The sequence below is a fragment of the Bacillus rossius genome, chromosome 1 (assembly GCF_032445375.1).
Source record: "Bacillus rossius redtenbacheri isolate Brsri chromosome 1, Brsri_v3, whole genome shotgun sequence".
NCBI lineage: Eukaryota > Metazoa > Arthropoda > Insecta > Phasmatodea > Bacillidae > Bacillus > Bacillus rossius.
This window is the reverse complement of record NC_086330.1, coordinates 286,169,904-286,187,344: the sequence shown is the minus strand read 5'-3', so window position 1 is coordinate 286,187,344 and position 17,441 is coordinate 286,169,904. Positions and strand designations below refer to the sequence as shown.

The window sequence follows — 17,441 nt, the reverse complement described above, 5'->3', positions numbered from 1 at the left end:
CAACGACTTCGCAGGGGGGAGAGGCAGCGCTATTACAGGGGGGGGAGAGAGGCAGAGGCAGCGCTATTACAGGGGGGGAGAGAGGCAGAGGCGTGGCTTAACCTCCCTCCTGCCAGCTAGCCAGCCAACCAGACCAAGGAGTGTTAGAATCCTTGACCCACTTCCCTTCCTCCTTCACTTCCCCTCTTCTTCTCCGACAACACTCCACATCAACACAGCGGCAGTGCGCGAGTCCAGCTTTCTTTATCTTTATGTCGTTTGAGATAGGACTAACTGCTTACGTCTGGCACGCCTCACGACGGTCCTACTGAGAACGGACAAACTATAATACCAGTCTCTGTATCACTGCCGCTCACAATACATGGCTTGCTGTTTGATGCATGCCAAGCTGCCCTGCCCTCAGATAAACCCAGAAAAACACGTTTTTAAATTTTTTCTCAAAAATGTTTACGCGGGCGGGGCCTTTACGCAAGTAAATACGGTATCCTGCAAATGTATGCTGAGATAGACAACAGACTCGAACCATGTGTTCCATCTGGTAAGAACAGGTTGTGGAAAGAGCTTGCACATTGCAGGATCATGAGAGTATTTGGTGTTCAGAAATTCCAAGTACTGATGTTTGCGCTTCCTTGTGTTCTGAAACGAATTTTTTACCTTCACTATAACATCGTTGAGTTGTTCAAGGTTAGACTGCCAAACAACTCCAACTAAATGAAGTTTGTGCGCCCAGCACTGTACATGTAGCACACGATCACCCAACACACCTTGAAGTGCACTGGCACATTTAATCATGTACCTAGCTGTAGCAGAGTCTGATACAAATGCACACACTTGTGAATGATCCACTTCATATTTAGTTAGTGTGTCTAAAACAGCACGAGTACATGATATAGAATCTGCAGAATCCAAAACAACTGATGCAGCAAGATGTGATGATTGTGTTGCACCAGGCTGAAGGGTCCTGAAAATAATATTGAACACACAGCGCTTATTCCTGTCTGTAGTTTTGTCAGCCAAAACACATATTGGAATGTGACTGACTAATAATTTTATAGTCTCTTTTTTATTTTCTGCCACTATTGGGATGTACTTCTTTCGTAGCCAATCTGCAGTTGGTAGGTCAGCACCACCCTTCACACACTCTTGAAACCATGCTCTAAGTACAGGATTGTCCAATTTCTCCACCGGGATATTTGCTAAAACAAAGGCCTCAGTTGTTTTTATGATAAAGTCTTCTTTATCATTTTTGGCCTTTTTCATTGTAACTACCGACTCGGAAATAGAAACTTGCCTTTTTGTGGGTATCCCACTCTTTTTACACCTTTTATGTTTTTCACTCGACACGTTTCACCAAAGTATCGCGTCTTTCATGTTCGAGCCGGCAGTTGCAAAATTTACACATCAAATTACTTTCACACATGTAAAAACCTTACCAACAAACTCCTTAATCCGTTCGTTTGCAGAGACTTTATTCTTCGGAATTATGAAATATTTGTGTTTCAGAATTTACATTGATTTGCCATAGCAAAATTCACCAAACCTACGTTTCAAACCGTTTAAAATCATACAATATAAACTGAAAATAGTACCGTTTGCTGGTTTTGTGAACTAAACAACAAACAAAACATTAGTTTTGGATAGTCTTAGATGTTCACGTAACTAAAACAAATAATTTCAACATAAATAAAACATGCTACACTAGCGCTTTGCTGCGGGCTAATGCGTCAGATTGGTATCCAACGTCCAAATATACCAAAATTGTTTAATGTGTTCACCACCATCACGCGTCAATCATGTAGTCTATGGTAAAACTTCTGAACTTGTGGCAGTACGCATCTCGTAAATTAAGGTTATGTTGCGGACTTCTGCATATTTCGCATTAGTTCGCGGACTTCGACATATTTCGTTTTATTTCGTGTCTATAACCAAATTTCGGTGTTATTTCGTTTTATCGCGATTCACCATAAAATCGTGCCTCTAGTTATCATAACCAAAAGAATACATCTTAATTTTCCTGAACATTTTTCCTATCGTTATGGACCTCAGATCAGTTTTTCGTTTACTAAACAGTGAATTTATGTCAAATAGTCTGTAACTGAGAGAGGTCAAACCAATTACATTTCACCTTAGAGTCTTTGTTGCAATTTACAAATTTTCTCTAGCCACATACTTCATTTAATATAATTTTTATATTTAAAAAAACTAATTTCATTAGTACCATAAGATACTAAACTGTTTATTCCTTGCATAAAATTTTCATAGAAGTAATGATAAGTAACAAATAGGAAAAAAAGTTGTTAAACGGATATCCACACCTATGCTTATATACAACAAAATGGTGGATTTTGTGACAAATTAAATACTACTATAAAGGAGTAATTCTACACACCATAACTACCAGTATGAAAAACAAAATTAACGTATTTGTTCGATAAAACTTTCAAACAATGTATTATTGATTGTGATCATGTAATAAACTATAAATATTTGACTGCAATTCAAATCTATACGCAGTTGTTCATGTCCCTTAGGATTAATTGTTAGTTAAAATCATATAAGGATTAAATATCGCACATTAATAAATGATTATACTACATACTGGTTTTAAAAACCTTGAGATGTTAAAAACAAAAACAAAAATTACTGTTCCTTTTTTTTATTTACAATATTGTTTATTTCCCTGATATTGCCAGGTTTTAAAGACAACTTTCCAATTCCCTGATTTTTTTTTTGTTTCTATATTTCTCCTGTTTGTGGGAACCCTAATTACATATGACACAGTGGAATGGAAACATGCATTCAAAGAATGTCAGCTAAACTGCCAGTACAACACCCAGTCGTGAAAGAACAGAGAACACACCTATGCTGCACTCCGACGGGCACTTGGTCATCGTGGACACACCATTTGTTGGCTCGGCGGCTTTCGGTGGCTCTTCTCGGGCTGCAGACACGTTGGAAGGCAGAGGGACTTCATCCATGATGATCACGACGGAACTGCCGCATGTCGGACACATGACACTCTCTGGAACAAGTGGCCGTCCGTGCAGTCAAACACATCAAACATTTAAACACAATTACACCTGCTCGTGAAAATTCAGGTACAAGTTACTACAGTATATCTACAAATATCTGTTAAACTAATTTCAGGACTTTTTAATAATATGTTATTAGAGATTCTTTATTTCCCAATAAGCAAAATCAAACAATACAAAGTAGATCAACTATTTGCAGTAATATGCTGATTTTCAGGTCAGAAATATAAAACCTTTTCAGATATATAATTTCCACAAAATTTAAATGGACCATCTACACATATTTATATTTTATGTACAACTATAAACCAACCAAAGGCTTCTGTACATTAAATTTCATGAGTTCCAGTACTTCAAGAATGAATGGACGAATTAATGAATAATGAATGAAGCTTAATAGACAAATTAAGAATGAATGGACCAATGAAGAATAAATGGGCAAAAAATTAATGAATATGCAATTGAATGAATTAATCAATGAATGAATGATTATGTGGATAAATGGACAAATGAACAGATTAATGAAAAAACAAAAATATGAATGAATTAATTAATTAATTAATTAATGAATGAATGAATGAAGGAATGAATGAAGGAATGAGGAAACATTGGGGACATAAGGAACTATGAGGGGTGACGAAATAGGAATGAGACTTTGGCACAATGAATATGCGATAAAACTCACCGGCACCCAGCAACATCCATCACATTTCGCACTTGCAACAAGTTCAGGTTTGCCAACTTGTATAGCATTGGTGATAGGAAATTTATATTTATCATTAATATTTGGTCATAGTTTCAAGAAAAACTTATTCATATTCTCGTATTCTGGCCTTTTGCGCTGAAAATGTATGGGTGATGTGCTACTAAAAATTAATTCTAGGGTTGCGTCAATCAAATCCTCAATTCCTTTAATATCATAAAATATTAAGTATTCGAAAAACAAGGAAAAATATTCTAAGAATAATATTTCACTTGTGTAGTTGACTAGGACTACATTATTAATCTCTACAGAAGCTATCAAAGAAATGTTTTTGCCTGCCACCACATACAATGCTCTCAAAATGTTTATTTAGCATTTCAAGGAACATTTTTGACACAAAAATAAATTTTTATTTTCCCAAACTTGTAAATATAAATTTGTTTATTAAAAAAAAATATGGGTGCAATTTTTTTTCAAAAGCTCAATTTCTGTGCTTTTGGTAATACATAATTATTTCCTCACTCTTGAGATCTATATTTGGATTTGGGGCACTGTTTTAAGAATTTAATTTAAGATTTAGATATAAGAAAAAGTGTATTGACCCATTACAACTCAAAACAAGAATTAGATCAGATTCCATAACTCTGGATAAGAGTAGATAAAAAAAACATGCTCGAACTTCCTCGGAAATAAAACCTTAGGAAACCAATTTTTATACTTTTAAAACATAAGTCAAACATATGACAGTTCAGATAACAATATGAAGGGGGACTGAGAATGCGCTGCCATTGATAGACGTAGTAGAGAGTTCACCCGCTAGATGGGGTAAGTAGATACTCTCACTAAACAACTGCCCAGACAGCATCAGTTTGTAGGTTAACATTTGATCATAGTATTGTTATCCTCTTACTGTTCTCGTGTTCCACCTGCGAAGTCATTATAGCAGATTAAACAGAACAAAAGTGTGTTTGAAACTTTTTTTCCTGCTTGAAACATCGGCAACGTAAGCTTACCAAATGTTTCAACAGGCATTCAAGGAGGATGCTATGAGCTGCACACAAGTGTTCAAGTGGTTTGGGTGCTTTAAGCTTGGTGAGGTGAGTGTTGAAAATCATGCTCGTTCAGAGCACCCTTCAACATCTTGAAATGATAAAAAACCTTGAAAAAATCAATAAGGATCGTCATTTCACCACCGACGAATTTCAGAAGAGACATGAGTGAGTTGGAGCTAGTGCCAGTGGAATTTGACTGAGGATTTTCAAATGAGACATGTTGCCGGTAAATTTTTTCCTTGAATTCTCACACAGGATCAAGAAAACATTCCATTTAATTTCAGCCAGGACTTGAAAAAAAAGATTGAAAGTAAACCAAACTTTTTGATCAAAGTCATTACAGGTGATGAGAGTTGGTATTGCGGGTACCAAGCAAGCGTCAAGCCAGTGGAAGACTCCCAACACCCAAACTCCCACAGACCAAAAAAAAAAAAACCAAGAAAAATGAGGTTGAATGTTAACTTTTATTTTGAAGTAATAAGACGTTTGTGAAAGGATGTGCGATGTGCGGAGGAAATGTCAGGAACTTTGGCGACCACGGGCCTGGTTCCTTCATCACGACATCGCCCCTACACACATGGCCTTATGAGTGAACCACTATTTGGCCTCTCAGGGGTGGTCTGTCATTCCCCAACCTCTGTATTCGCTATACCTAGCCCCGTGTGACTTTTTCCTGTTTTCGAGAATGATGTGGACACAGTAAAAACAGCTTCGGAAAGGGCACTGGAGGATATCAAAGTTGAAGAGTTCCAGAGGTGCTTCAAACAGTGGGAAAAAGACTTGTCTAGTGCATCGCATCTAATGGAGAGTACTTTGAAGGTGACTGAAGAAATTATGTAAAAAAAAAAAGGTAATAAATAAATTTTTTATAACAAAAATCCAGGGTTTTTTTGGGTCTCCATATCGTATATGTATATGAATACCTGATATGCTTAAGTTTTTTTCACAATCTACATTATGTAACAAACTGCAACATTGCAGAAATATAGAAAGGACAAAGAAAATGTTCCGAGAAAACAGGCATAGGTAATACCTATCTGTGAAAATAAATTCAACACGTGTTCATAAATTCTGCAAACAATGCAAACTCAGGCTATATTAAAAACTCAATTTGAACCACACATTATGAATTAAATTTTTTCACACACAAACATTAAGACAGTATCATTTGCTGTTTGAAAATGACATGACAAACGAAACAGTACAAACTACGTTTTTAACCAAATGACACCATCTTGGTTTCAATAGTTTTTAAGCTATAATGAAATGTTATTTGATTTTTAAATATTGGCTATATTAATACATTTTATATAACTAGCTGGAATGCCTGCAGGCAAATGTGACTGTCTGATGCAAATAGTTTGCCCACTAAGTGGTTGTCATTTAGTACTAAATTCATTTATGAGAATGACTACAACCACAATAAATCTATCAACATGAACAATATGTTACTAACTTAAAAAATCTATAATTATATAACCATCTTTAAAAAGGAAAATTTTCAATACTATAGGCCTGTGCGAATACTAGGTTTTTGATGTGAAGTGAATATCAAATGGAATGTTTAAAATATTCACAAAATCGAATCAAATTGTGAATATCATTCTCTGCAAACCTGATTATACTTATTTTATAAAATACAGGATTGGAATAAAAAACATATAATAGTTTAACACTTGTAATTTGTAATGTTTGAACTGATTAAGAGATTAACCATATATAACATCATTAAATAAATCTTATAACATAATGTAAAATAAAATATTAATATTGATCATTCATAAATAATGGAGTGCCACCTTTTAATTTTTTTTTAAGTTACTAACTTTATTCAAGCAAAAAATATACAACATAAAAAAAAATTTCATGAGTGAATATTTGACTTCCAATCTTTTAAAGCTTTGCAACAAACACGTAGCTTCACATCAGACACGAAGTTTTGCGTTACAACCGAAGCTTCAAATAAAACGAATAGTAAATTTCATGGAAAATTCAAATCAATTATTAAACAGAAATTTGATTGATTCACTTAGTCAAAGCTTTGCACACGCCTAGATACTAAATATTAAATACGTTTATGGCACAAAAATGGTTGCAACCAAAATGGCAATTTTTTGGTTCCTTTCCCTACCCCTTATTTTTTATTCTCAACGACATAATTATTACAAGAATAAATTAACAAACTTCGCTTTTTTTGTGCCATACTTATTTGGTGATACTAAAAATAAAATATTTGAAACTGACTTCTGTCAGCTGAGGTGTAGATATGGGAAGGGGGAGAAGGGGATATATCCTCCCTCCTGCCCCCAACCCCAAGAAATTTAAAAAAATCTAACATTCCCACTGACAAAAGGACATAATTTTAAAGCAAACAGCGGGCAAAGTGGGTCTATCTCCCCAGGCCCCTACAAAATTAAAGTCTGTGTACACTCCTGTCTGTTAGTACCACATAACGACATAAGTATAAATACAATGTACAAGAACCATTCAAAGTTTTTGAAGCTGATTATAAATAATTTTTTTCTGAACATCTAGTTGAGACATTTCTTTTCTATGCTATTTAACCCGATACACGTCGCCCCCATCGGAAACCCATTCCAAAGAGAAAATAGCATCACTGTCCACCTCTACTAACAACACTTGTCACCTTGCAGATCAAAGTTAAGAAAGTAACGTACCTGGCTGTGCCGTGACCTTGGGGCCAAGCTCCTGCGCGAACTGCGACTGGCACTTGAAGCAACGGAAAGCCACCTGGTTCATGGCCGTCAGTGACCTGGAGTCCAGGATCTCGCTCAGGGCACGCATCAGTTGCTGGAACACAAGCAAACACAGGGGGTTTCGACTCAAGACCCAGCCTCAATCACACAGTTCAAGCCAAGATTTTATGCTGTTATAAAAAAGCAAATTTTGTCATTAAAAACAGTGGATTTCATCTTTATCTTCATTAAAAATTAAACACGTGTAATAATAAGTACATATCAAGCACAATTACATTGATCAACTGCTTAAACAATTAGTGGTAAGACACTTCAAATGTGTACATTAAACAATACTACTGCATATATTGATGAGAGTAAGTTAAAAAAAAACCTGCAACTACAACATTCAATAATCAAAAAAAAATATGCAATGTTAAAAGCCCAAAATCATTATACACATACATTTTCTTGTAACGTTTCTCTATAGGCCTTTACCCATGACTATGGTGACAGCTATAAACGGCTTTTATTTACTTTACTTTGAAAAACCATAGATAGAAACTAAGTAATTTGTTTGTTTTTTTTTACTTTGTATGTAAAATTTAAGGTTTTTAAATAAAAATCTAAACTAAAGATTTATGAAATGTATATTTAAATAGCTATAATGAGGTAATTAAGGTGACTTTCGCTGCATTTCAATGTTATGCGGTGTTATTTACTTCATTTCAGGGTTATGCGGTGTGACTTCATTTCGCTGTTATATATTTCAGTTTCATCACTTTTCACCATATAATCTTGCATTTACACATAGTATCAACACATGAATAGTTATAACAATAGGCACTTACAAAACACAGTGCTAACACAGCAGCCTGTTTCAATGTTTATTACCTAACTTAACCACATTCCTTTATTGATTTTAGTTGTTTTTAGCCATTGAGAAATTAATGTTGCTGTATTTGGTAGTGTATAATCATAAAAAAAATTAGTATTAACAGAATAACATCCATAATCACACAACAATTTGCAAAATAAAATTAAATAAATTTTTTCTACTTCAGAAATTTGACTGTGATCCATTCAAACATATTCAACAAGAGAAAATAATATTCAGCACAATCTAGTCAACACACACATTTTCTTATATATTTATTCAAATAAGTTCTCAAATGATGTCATGGTAGGTCATTCAGAGCTTCTGATTCACTGAAAACATATCACTGTTTTAGTAATAACATACTATTAAGCAGTATTTAGAAGTAACTCAGTATTAAGTTACACTTATGGCTACTCTACTTAATACTAATACCAGGCATGTGTAAATGCTTAGGTATCGCAATGTACGATTGCAGCTAATCAGATTGAATTATGTACATGGAGTTCAACTTTTGTGTATATTAATGTGTTGTGCTTATGAAAAGCTTACGTTGATTGTGGCCGGGCCATTAGGGACGTGCTCTATAGAACAGCAAGAGATAGGAATGGGACAAATTTCCCCTACCTGGAGCTTATATGAACACAACCAACAACACGTTCAAAAAAGTCTATCTTATCTTGAACAGAAAGTGCATGAGTAATGGTTTGTATAACCTAGAAACTGGCCCTGGAGTAGATATAAGCAACCAGAATATGTGTGGCAGGCACATATCATGAAAATGAAAACACAATTTATCAGTAAAATGATTTTATAGTGAACTGCAATAACACATAGCACAACATAAAATTAAAATAAAAGACAATTTTTTAAATAAATGGAATTTTAACTAAGTTTGACTCGAAATCACAAAAATTCTATTACTAATTAATAAAAACTTCAATTCCATAACTTTTATTTTGTAAATAGTATAATAAAAATATTCAGACCAAACAGATTATAAAACTTAATTAAGTTCTCCAACTGAAAATACACTTCTCTACCTCATTTTTACGATATGTATGTATTTCAAACACAAAAATTTATGCCAATTTATTTCTTGTTCCACTATAAAATCAAAAGACACTATTTTGTTGAAATAAGTCTTTAACATCTTGTTTGTTGAATTTTGTGAAATCTTGATAAAAAACATAATTTATAAAAATAAAACTAATACCACCAAAATCTTATGTTTTATAAATGAACATGGTGTTCTGCACCTCCCTTTGTTACACTAATAATTCTATCTCTCTCTTTCTTTAATTTATTGTTGAAGTAGGGAGAGAAGGCAGTACAGGGTGGAGGAAAAAAGTGTAGGTACTGTGTTGTTGATACCTTCGTAAACTTAATAATATAACATTGCATAAAAACCTTAGAAACAATGCTCTAACAAATAAACAATAGTAGACGGTAACAACTGACGAATCCAATCTGTAGTTTACTATGGAAATATATAGTATTTTAATTATGGAGTAAGAAATTTGTATATTATGTGGATAGGAAATTGATTATTTAAAGAGTGGTGAAAAATCTGAAGTTTAATAGTTTGAACCATAGATAGTAAACATAACACAGCAACACTTTCAATAACAAACATACACTGACATACATAACCTGAACCTGACTCTTGATACATATGAAAATTAACAATATTATTCAACGATATAATTAGGAATCTTTTGTAAGTTTGAAAATATTATAAGAAATGTATATATTCATCCTTTCCAAGTGTGTATAAGAATTTAAGGTTGGTGGAGTTATAACAATTTTAATACTCAACAATAAAATATGAATTTACTTAAAAATTCTTAATTTATATTGTGACAAATCTTTCCTGGAGATTATTTGCAGTTCAAATGTCTTAGGATGTATGTTGGCACAGATCACACCCAAAAGTTCAAAAGTGATTTAATTAAGTCCAGTAGTTGTTTCAAAATTTATATCGTTCATAAATCAAATGATTTCAAAGTGAGTTAAAAATTAGAGAGTTTAATATCAAATTAAATTCTATTTTAAATAGAATTACACGGCTTTAGTTCAGCGGGAGTACGATTATCTTAAAAGTAGGACTTCTGGGTGTCTAAGTAGAATTACTTCTCTTTATATTATGTTATATACACAATCTAATTGAAGTTCAGTTTTATCAACTTTTGCAACAATATAGTTTGTTTGGCTAGAAATCTCACGTATTTATAAGCATGTAAGCAAATTTATACTGGCCGCTTAAGCCTTGAACAATGGCGACACTGCTTAATTATGGCGTCCCTAGCTAAGCAATTCTTAAATTGGCTTATAATTGACATAACTGCTTTAAATCCAAGTAAATATTACTTACAGTTCGTTAAGATATTTAGTTGTAACAATTTCATTAATGTACACAACCGACGATACCCTAAACTCATATTTTTAATAATTTTAATTGTTCAGGCGTCAGGCCTTAGCCTACACGTAGTAACGCCAAAAATCACACTTTTTTAAGTTACTTCCTGTTCCTGTGTGGCTGAGATACGTGTATACCCAATATATATGGTTCATAACATCCTTTCATGGCCTTTGGTTACAACAATACGGTAAGGAACTAGAATAAAATTAATTGAATTTACAAATTAAACAGATGGTCAGAATAAAAAATAAACGGTAAAAAAAAATTAACGAAAATTACAACAATGCAGATGAAAGAAAAAAAAATATTAATATTATTAAAGTTCCACAGATGAAAAGTTTATGGTTGTAATAAGGCGAAATATTTACTAAACATTCATAGCAGATATCTTAATAAACACGAAGATGTCTGTGCTATCACCATGTAATAGTACAGATGCTGTCCCATGGGATAATCATAAAACGAAGCGAGCACAAAGCATAAGATCGCCGGTTTATTATTAACCCATCTGTCTCTCTCACACCCAGCAGGTGCGACCGTTACTCGAAGCGACGGTTGAGAATTGGCAAGGAGGTGGGGGTTGGGTGGCGCGCTAATCAGCGATCAACCGGCGGCCGAGGCGTGGCGTGACTGTTCAGTCTCGTGTCAGCCGTCTCGCAGTAGACACCTCGCTGCTTCGCGCTCCGTAAATGGCGCGAGAACTCCGTCGTCTCGTAGTCGTGCTGTTGATAGGGTGTTGGGATGGTGAAGAACATCAAGCAGGAACATAGCACTGGTAGGTTTACTTACAGTTGAGTGTAGTGCTCGGCTAGGTAGTGTCAGGTGCACCAATAATAACACTCAGTGGTTCTCCAGGATTCACCACAGCGTCGTGGTGTGCTGCCACACAACTGGGCAGGCGATAACGATACCTCCACGCCACCGCAGGGGGGTGTCGGCTACTGATCACGGCAACAGGATGTACCGTGTCGGGTGACCTGCGCTCGTGAGAACTAGTGGCTGACAGTGGCGGGTCCTGACGATGTCCGCTACAGTGCCGGGCTCGGCTCTCCAGGTGGCCCGTGGGCTGTCCCAGCCCTTGACCAGGGATGGTATCAACGGGGAATAGACGGAGGTCTCATGCTGACGCCGCTGTGTCAGCATACGTGGCGTCAACCTAATGTCTAGTAGGAGCAAGGCCAGCTCCGTCATCGCACCGCTAAGTATATTTCCGTGTTCTACACTCGTGGTTATTTCCGCACTATGCACACGACAGGTGTGTATCTAGTATATCGCGTTTCCATAACTCACTTTAACAGTAAACATAACAATGTTCTGTGCTGACTGGTTGCTGCTTGAAGTCGCTCTCACAGTAGGATTGGTGTAAATAACCAGGAAAGATTTAATCACTTTTACGAAAATTAATTACTTAATCAAAAAAAAATTATATTCGTTACGAGAAATAGCAAATTGTTTAAAGAAAATAAATTCTAGTTGTCATTATTGACGTATTAATAATATACTATACATTGCAACAATAAGATAAAATCTTATTAATTATTCAACATCAAAGTAATGCTATAATTGTGGATTATCATAGGAACACAATATTTACACAATTGTACTGCTAGTTTACTTATTGGTTGACTAGTCTGTCAGTGGTATAACCTTATATTAGTTTTCTGGTTTTGTTTACAACTTGTAATTACCATATCAATAATTATCAGTGTTGATTTACACCATTTTTTTTTTTTTTTTTGTAATTATCCTCATTAGATATCATGATAATGTAGCATACAATTGCTATTCAGCCTATTTTACTGCTACATAACAGTATTATGATTGGAATTTTATTCCACAAAAAAAAATATTATTCATAATTACAATGGTTTCAACACAGCATTTAACCTGTGATTTACTGAGTAAATTAGTTGACTACTAATGCAATTATCAGTATTATTACAATTTCTTACAACATATTAAGAGATTATTAAATAACATAACACAAGAAAAATATTTACACACAAGATTAACCAGTTGAAAAATTATATACATAATTAAAGTTATACATAATTGAATATCATCATTTCTTATGATGCAACAGTCATTATTATTTTACAGTTTGTTACACATATTTCATAACCTTATCAGTTCTTATGATATCTTGACAGATATTATTATTATCCAAGCCTAAAATTATTACATAGTGTTCTACAGATGAATAATAATTCAGATGCAGTCTTGGACAATTTCAGTGTTTTTTCTTGAGTATGGTGAGGTTTTCAGCTGGTGGTTTACAGTCTCTCACTATCTTACTCTGGACACAGCTGCACAGTAGATTACTTGCAGAATGCTGTTGTCTTGTTAGGTAGGCTGTCAGCTACTGGCTGATGCGGAGTCTCATATCATTTCAAGAATGTTCATGATCTTCCAGTCAGGTGTTACACCTATTTACCCTGACATATAAAAATTTCTTGCACTTTTATACATTTGTCACAATTCTGTTACAGTGACTTCCTTCAACAACTGGGCAGCATAAGAGCGGACTTTCTCTCGCAACACCAGTGTTCCTTGCTACTGTGGATAACAACTCAGAAGACAATCACATCATCATGTGCTGCTGAACAACAGTGACGTCACTCGCGTGACAGTGTGATCCTCAAGATGACAGTGCTTCGAATTATGTGTTACACATCAAAATAATATTCGGAGTTCATAAAATTAATTTGTGCCCATAATTTATAAAATCAAATTCCAAAATAAATTAGTTCCAGTGCAGTTTTTTTTTCTCTTCATTCTGATAGAGCAAAATAAATCACACAAATTTCTTCATATCAAGCTTCCATAATTTTTTTTTTTTTTTTTAAATTGCAAAATATTATTAAATATTTTTTTTTTTTTTTTTAAATAAGATAGCTTTGTGGGTGATCCAACAACAAGCTAAGGCTCAGAGTGCTACGAGAAGGAGTATCATATCTGCAGGTAACTAGCAGTTAGAGTGTGCATGGCTTAGTAGTTGCAAGTGTTCTTGTGCTTGTAGTACGCAATGTGCATGTACTGCTTAGGAGTCACACAGCTGGTCGGCGAAAAAAAAATTAACACATAGTAGTCACTCTTGTTAGGTTGGTTAGCTCACACTATAGTGGATCAGTAGGTTTTTTTTTTTTCTTCAGAGTAAACAACATGATTACACTGTTAGTAGACATCTAGTCCTGCTCACATGTGTCACCGAAGCTTCATACCCATTTAGGTTATGCCATAGCCATACATTACGGTACCATAATAACCCTAGGTTAGTGCTGTACAACAAATCCCAGTGCGGCAGAGCCTTAGTCTTAGACCGTCACGAGACAACACACTGGTTTTAAGCTCATCAGGCAACCAGACTAGTGCATTTCCTTACACTAACAAATACAGCATACCGTACAACCTTGGCTAGCACAGGTCCTGACTTGGACACAAAACATTTAGCTTCACACACTTACAGTGCTTGATGTGCAATTCCTTGATTACATAGGACTGCGCAGTGTAGGTAACATGTGCACTTATATTGTTACTTAATTCCCCAAGAAAAAAAAACCATTAAACACTATTGTAGTAGCTGACACAAGCAAATAACACTTGTTACTGTGGGACCATAGGCTTGTGGTAGGCCCTTAGCTGGGTTAGGTTATACCTGCCTATGCTGTGGTTGGTGGCAGGGTCTGCCAACTCATAGCAGTTGTTATGTATCCTGTCTGTGACCACATAGGGTCCCTTGAACAGCAAGAACAACTTCTTGGTGACTTTGTCCCATTTCTTGCTCACACTTGCACTCCTGCATAATACGAGCTCTCCTATGTTAAATTGCTTGACTTTCGAAGCCTTCTTCCTTCTTTGCCTTGCTTGTGCCTCAGACTGTAGGCGACTGTTGATCAGATGTTCTACCTCACTGCCTGTGGGTAGTTCTTCGTAATCGGTTTCTTTGTCAAATTTGGGCATATAGAGCGGGTCGATCGCCACCGATCTATCCAGATACAGAGCTTCATAAGGGGTGACATGTAGGCTCTGGATAGCGGGTATGAGTTCGGGGCGATGCAAACCTGACCCGTTCTAGTTTAACACTCTATCCTGGTTGTTCTGGCTGCACTGCTGGGCAGCTGAACCTGCTGGGTTAGGCCCTGTCCAATTACTTGGACCATTAGCAGCCCTGTTTACTGCTGCCTGAAACTCTGCAGCAACAGGATTCACTGGTGCGTTACGTTGAAAATAGCCTTGTTGTGGCTGGAACTGTTCTTGTGATGAGAATGAGGGTGGTGGATATGCAAAATGAGTTTGTATGCCGCCAGACGAGCTGTGATGACTCGGTGGTCTGCCGCTTCTGTCTGGGCTGGCGGGGTTCTTGAGATGTGGCTGGCGGAAGTCATGTTTACCCCTAGTATAGTCAGCGTAAAATTGGCGTTGACTCTGGTGACGGTAGTCAGCCTCACCATCTGAATCTGCATAACGATGGGGGTACGTGACCTTCCTGGGGGGCCGTTCAACAGATGTTTTACCCAAGCGCTGGCCGTGGTGGCCATCCTCACCATCACTACAGGCATGTTTGTTCGACCACCAGATAGTCTTGTTGTAGGGCTTGTTATGCCTATTCTTATGGGTATACTTGCCCTTTTGTTTCTTAGCGAGATGCCCTTGGTTGTGGTCCTCATCACTCTTGACTGTACTCTCCCACGTCAAGGTGTGCACGTTTGCCTGCTGGTCCTGTTTGGTCCTGTTCTGCCAGTAATTGTGCACTGGCACATTCTTACTGGGTGGTTGGTGAGGTGTTCTTTCAGATTCCTCTCTAGCACCTTGACCTCGCTGTAATCTCTGTAGTTTGTCTACAGCCAGAACATGGTCCCTAAACTCAGTAACATCTTTGTAGGTATGTCCCGACATTTGTATTTGGTAGGCGATAGGGAGTTGTGTCAGCATGGTTGCGATGAATTCATCGTCTGACATGGTAATGTCTAAATATCTGGTGCGCTCATACATTGATGAAAGGTGCGCCTCCAGACTGCTCCCTTTCCTACTGTCGAATCTGTCGGAGTGTAGCTGGGCCCTCAAATTCCCTTGTACCTTTAGATTCCAAAACTGGGATCTAAATTTTTCTTTGAATTGTTCGTAGGATTTGATGTGCAGGCTTTGCAACTCCCACCAGAAAAAGGCAGTACTTTTAAGGGCTACGTTCAAACACTTCAATTTATCATTGTCACTTAGTACAAAGGTTCGGGCATATTCCTCAAATTTGTTGAGGAACCTAACTGGATTTTCTAAGGATTTGCCAGAGAACGTAGGCATAGCCTCAGCCCAATGTTTGGCTGGGTGATGTATCAGAGCCACCTGATCAAGATGTGAAGTACTGCAAGATGGGGTCTGATGAGGTGGTGTGGCGTTTGAGGTAACCACTGGGGCTGGTGGTGAAGGGTAACTGGCAGTCACGGTAGGCTGTAGGTTGGGTAGCTCTGTCCTGGAGGAGTTGGCAGTTGTCATCCGATTATGTAATTCCTCCCCTCTCAGTTGCCTCTGTTCTTGTAGTGAGCTGGTGCATGCTTGAGCAGCTTGTTCAGCGGCTGATCTTGCCCCTGACTCTACTGTTTCCATTCGTGACTGCAGAGTGACTGCTGTCTCCTCTATATGTGCGAGTCTCTGCTGGAGTAGCTGTGACTGGTCTCGCCCCTCTATTCTTACCAGTTCCATTGATCGAATCATGGAGGTAGTGTGTGACTCCAAGTTCTCAACTCTTTCTTGTTGTGTCAGTACCTGGTTGGCCAGCTGTCCCACCGACTGACATTGTTCCTGTAATCTGGCATCCAAACGTCCCTCCAGGTCACTGAGGCCTGTTTGCAGCTGATGATCTAGAACCTCTATTCTGGTGTTGAGTTCACTCTTCAACTCGCAAAGGTTTGCGTCCAGCTGACCTCTGACTCCGTCAATCTTCTCAGTAAGCTGCGTCACGTTCTGTGCGTTGTTATCCAAACGGTTGGTGATAGCTGCCATGTTCTGTGCGTTGTCCAGAGCGTTGGCGTCCAAACGGGTGGTGATAGCTGCCACGTTGTCGTCCAACCGGTTTGTTATAGTTGCCACGTTCTGTAATAACAACATAATGCTAGACCACTCAGTTGACTGCAGGTTCTCGGTCGGTGTGGTGGTGTGAGTCATGTTCGCTGCTTGCTCATCTTCAGCTGCAGCTGTAGGTGTGGCTGTAGCTGTCCCACTCTCTCTGTGACATTCATTTCTTTCTGGTGTGCTGGGTTCAGGCTGTACCTCCATTACCAGTTGATATACAGGCTCATATCCTTCCTGTATACTGTCGTGTTCTGAGAGATCTTCCAGGTTGTTGCTGAGCTCTGACCGACTCCTCAATTCATAGGTCTTATTAACAGACATCTTGTGTTTTTACCTTGGAGAGGTAGTCTACTTAGGGATTCTCTTCGAGCCCCACACGTTGCGGCGCCACTTCCTCTGTTCTGCACCTCCCTTTGTTACACTAATAATTCTATCTCTCTCTTTCTTTAATTTATTGTTGAAGTAGGGAGAGAAGGCAGTACAGGGTGGAGGAAAAAAGTGTAGGTACTGTGTTGTTGATACCTTCGTAAACTTAATAATATAACATTGCATAAAAACCTTAGAAACAATGCTCTAACAAATAAACAATAGTA

At 37.1% G+C, this 17,441-nt stretch overlaps 1 protein-coding gene across 3 annotated transcripts in view; it reads right to left on the bottom strand.

Annotated features, from left to right (window-relative positions):
* Positions 1-17,441, bottom strand: part of LOC134527690 (serine/threonine-protein kinase 11-interacting protein) — a 101,829-nt gene that overhangs the window by 56,037 nt on the left and 28,351 nt on the right. For all 3 annotated transcript variants that reach the window (XM_063360594.1, XM_063360595.1, XM_063360596.1), the window contains exons 9-10: positions 7,466-7,598; positions 2,861-3,022 (exon numbers count right to left, since the gene is read on the bottom strand). In XM_063360594.1, the coding sequence (XP_063216664.1) occupies positions 2,861-3,022; positions 7,466-7,598 (295 nt within the window). The remainder of the gene's footprint in view (positions 1-2,860; positions 3,023-7,465; positions 7,599-17,441) is intronic.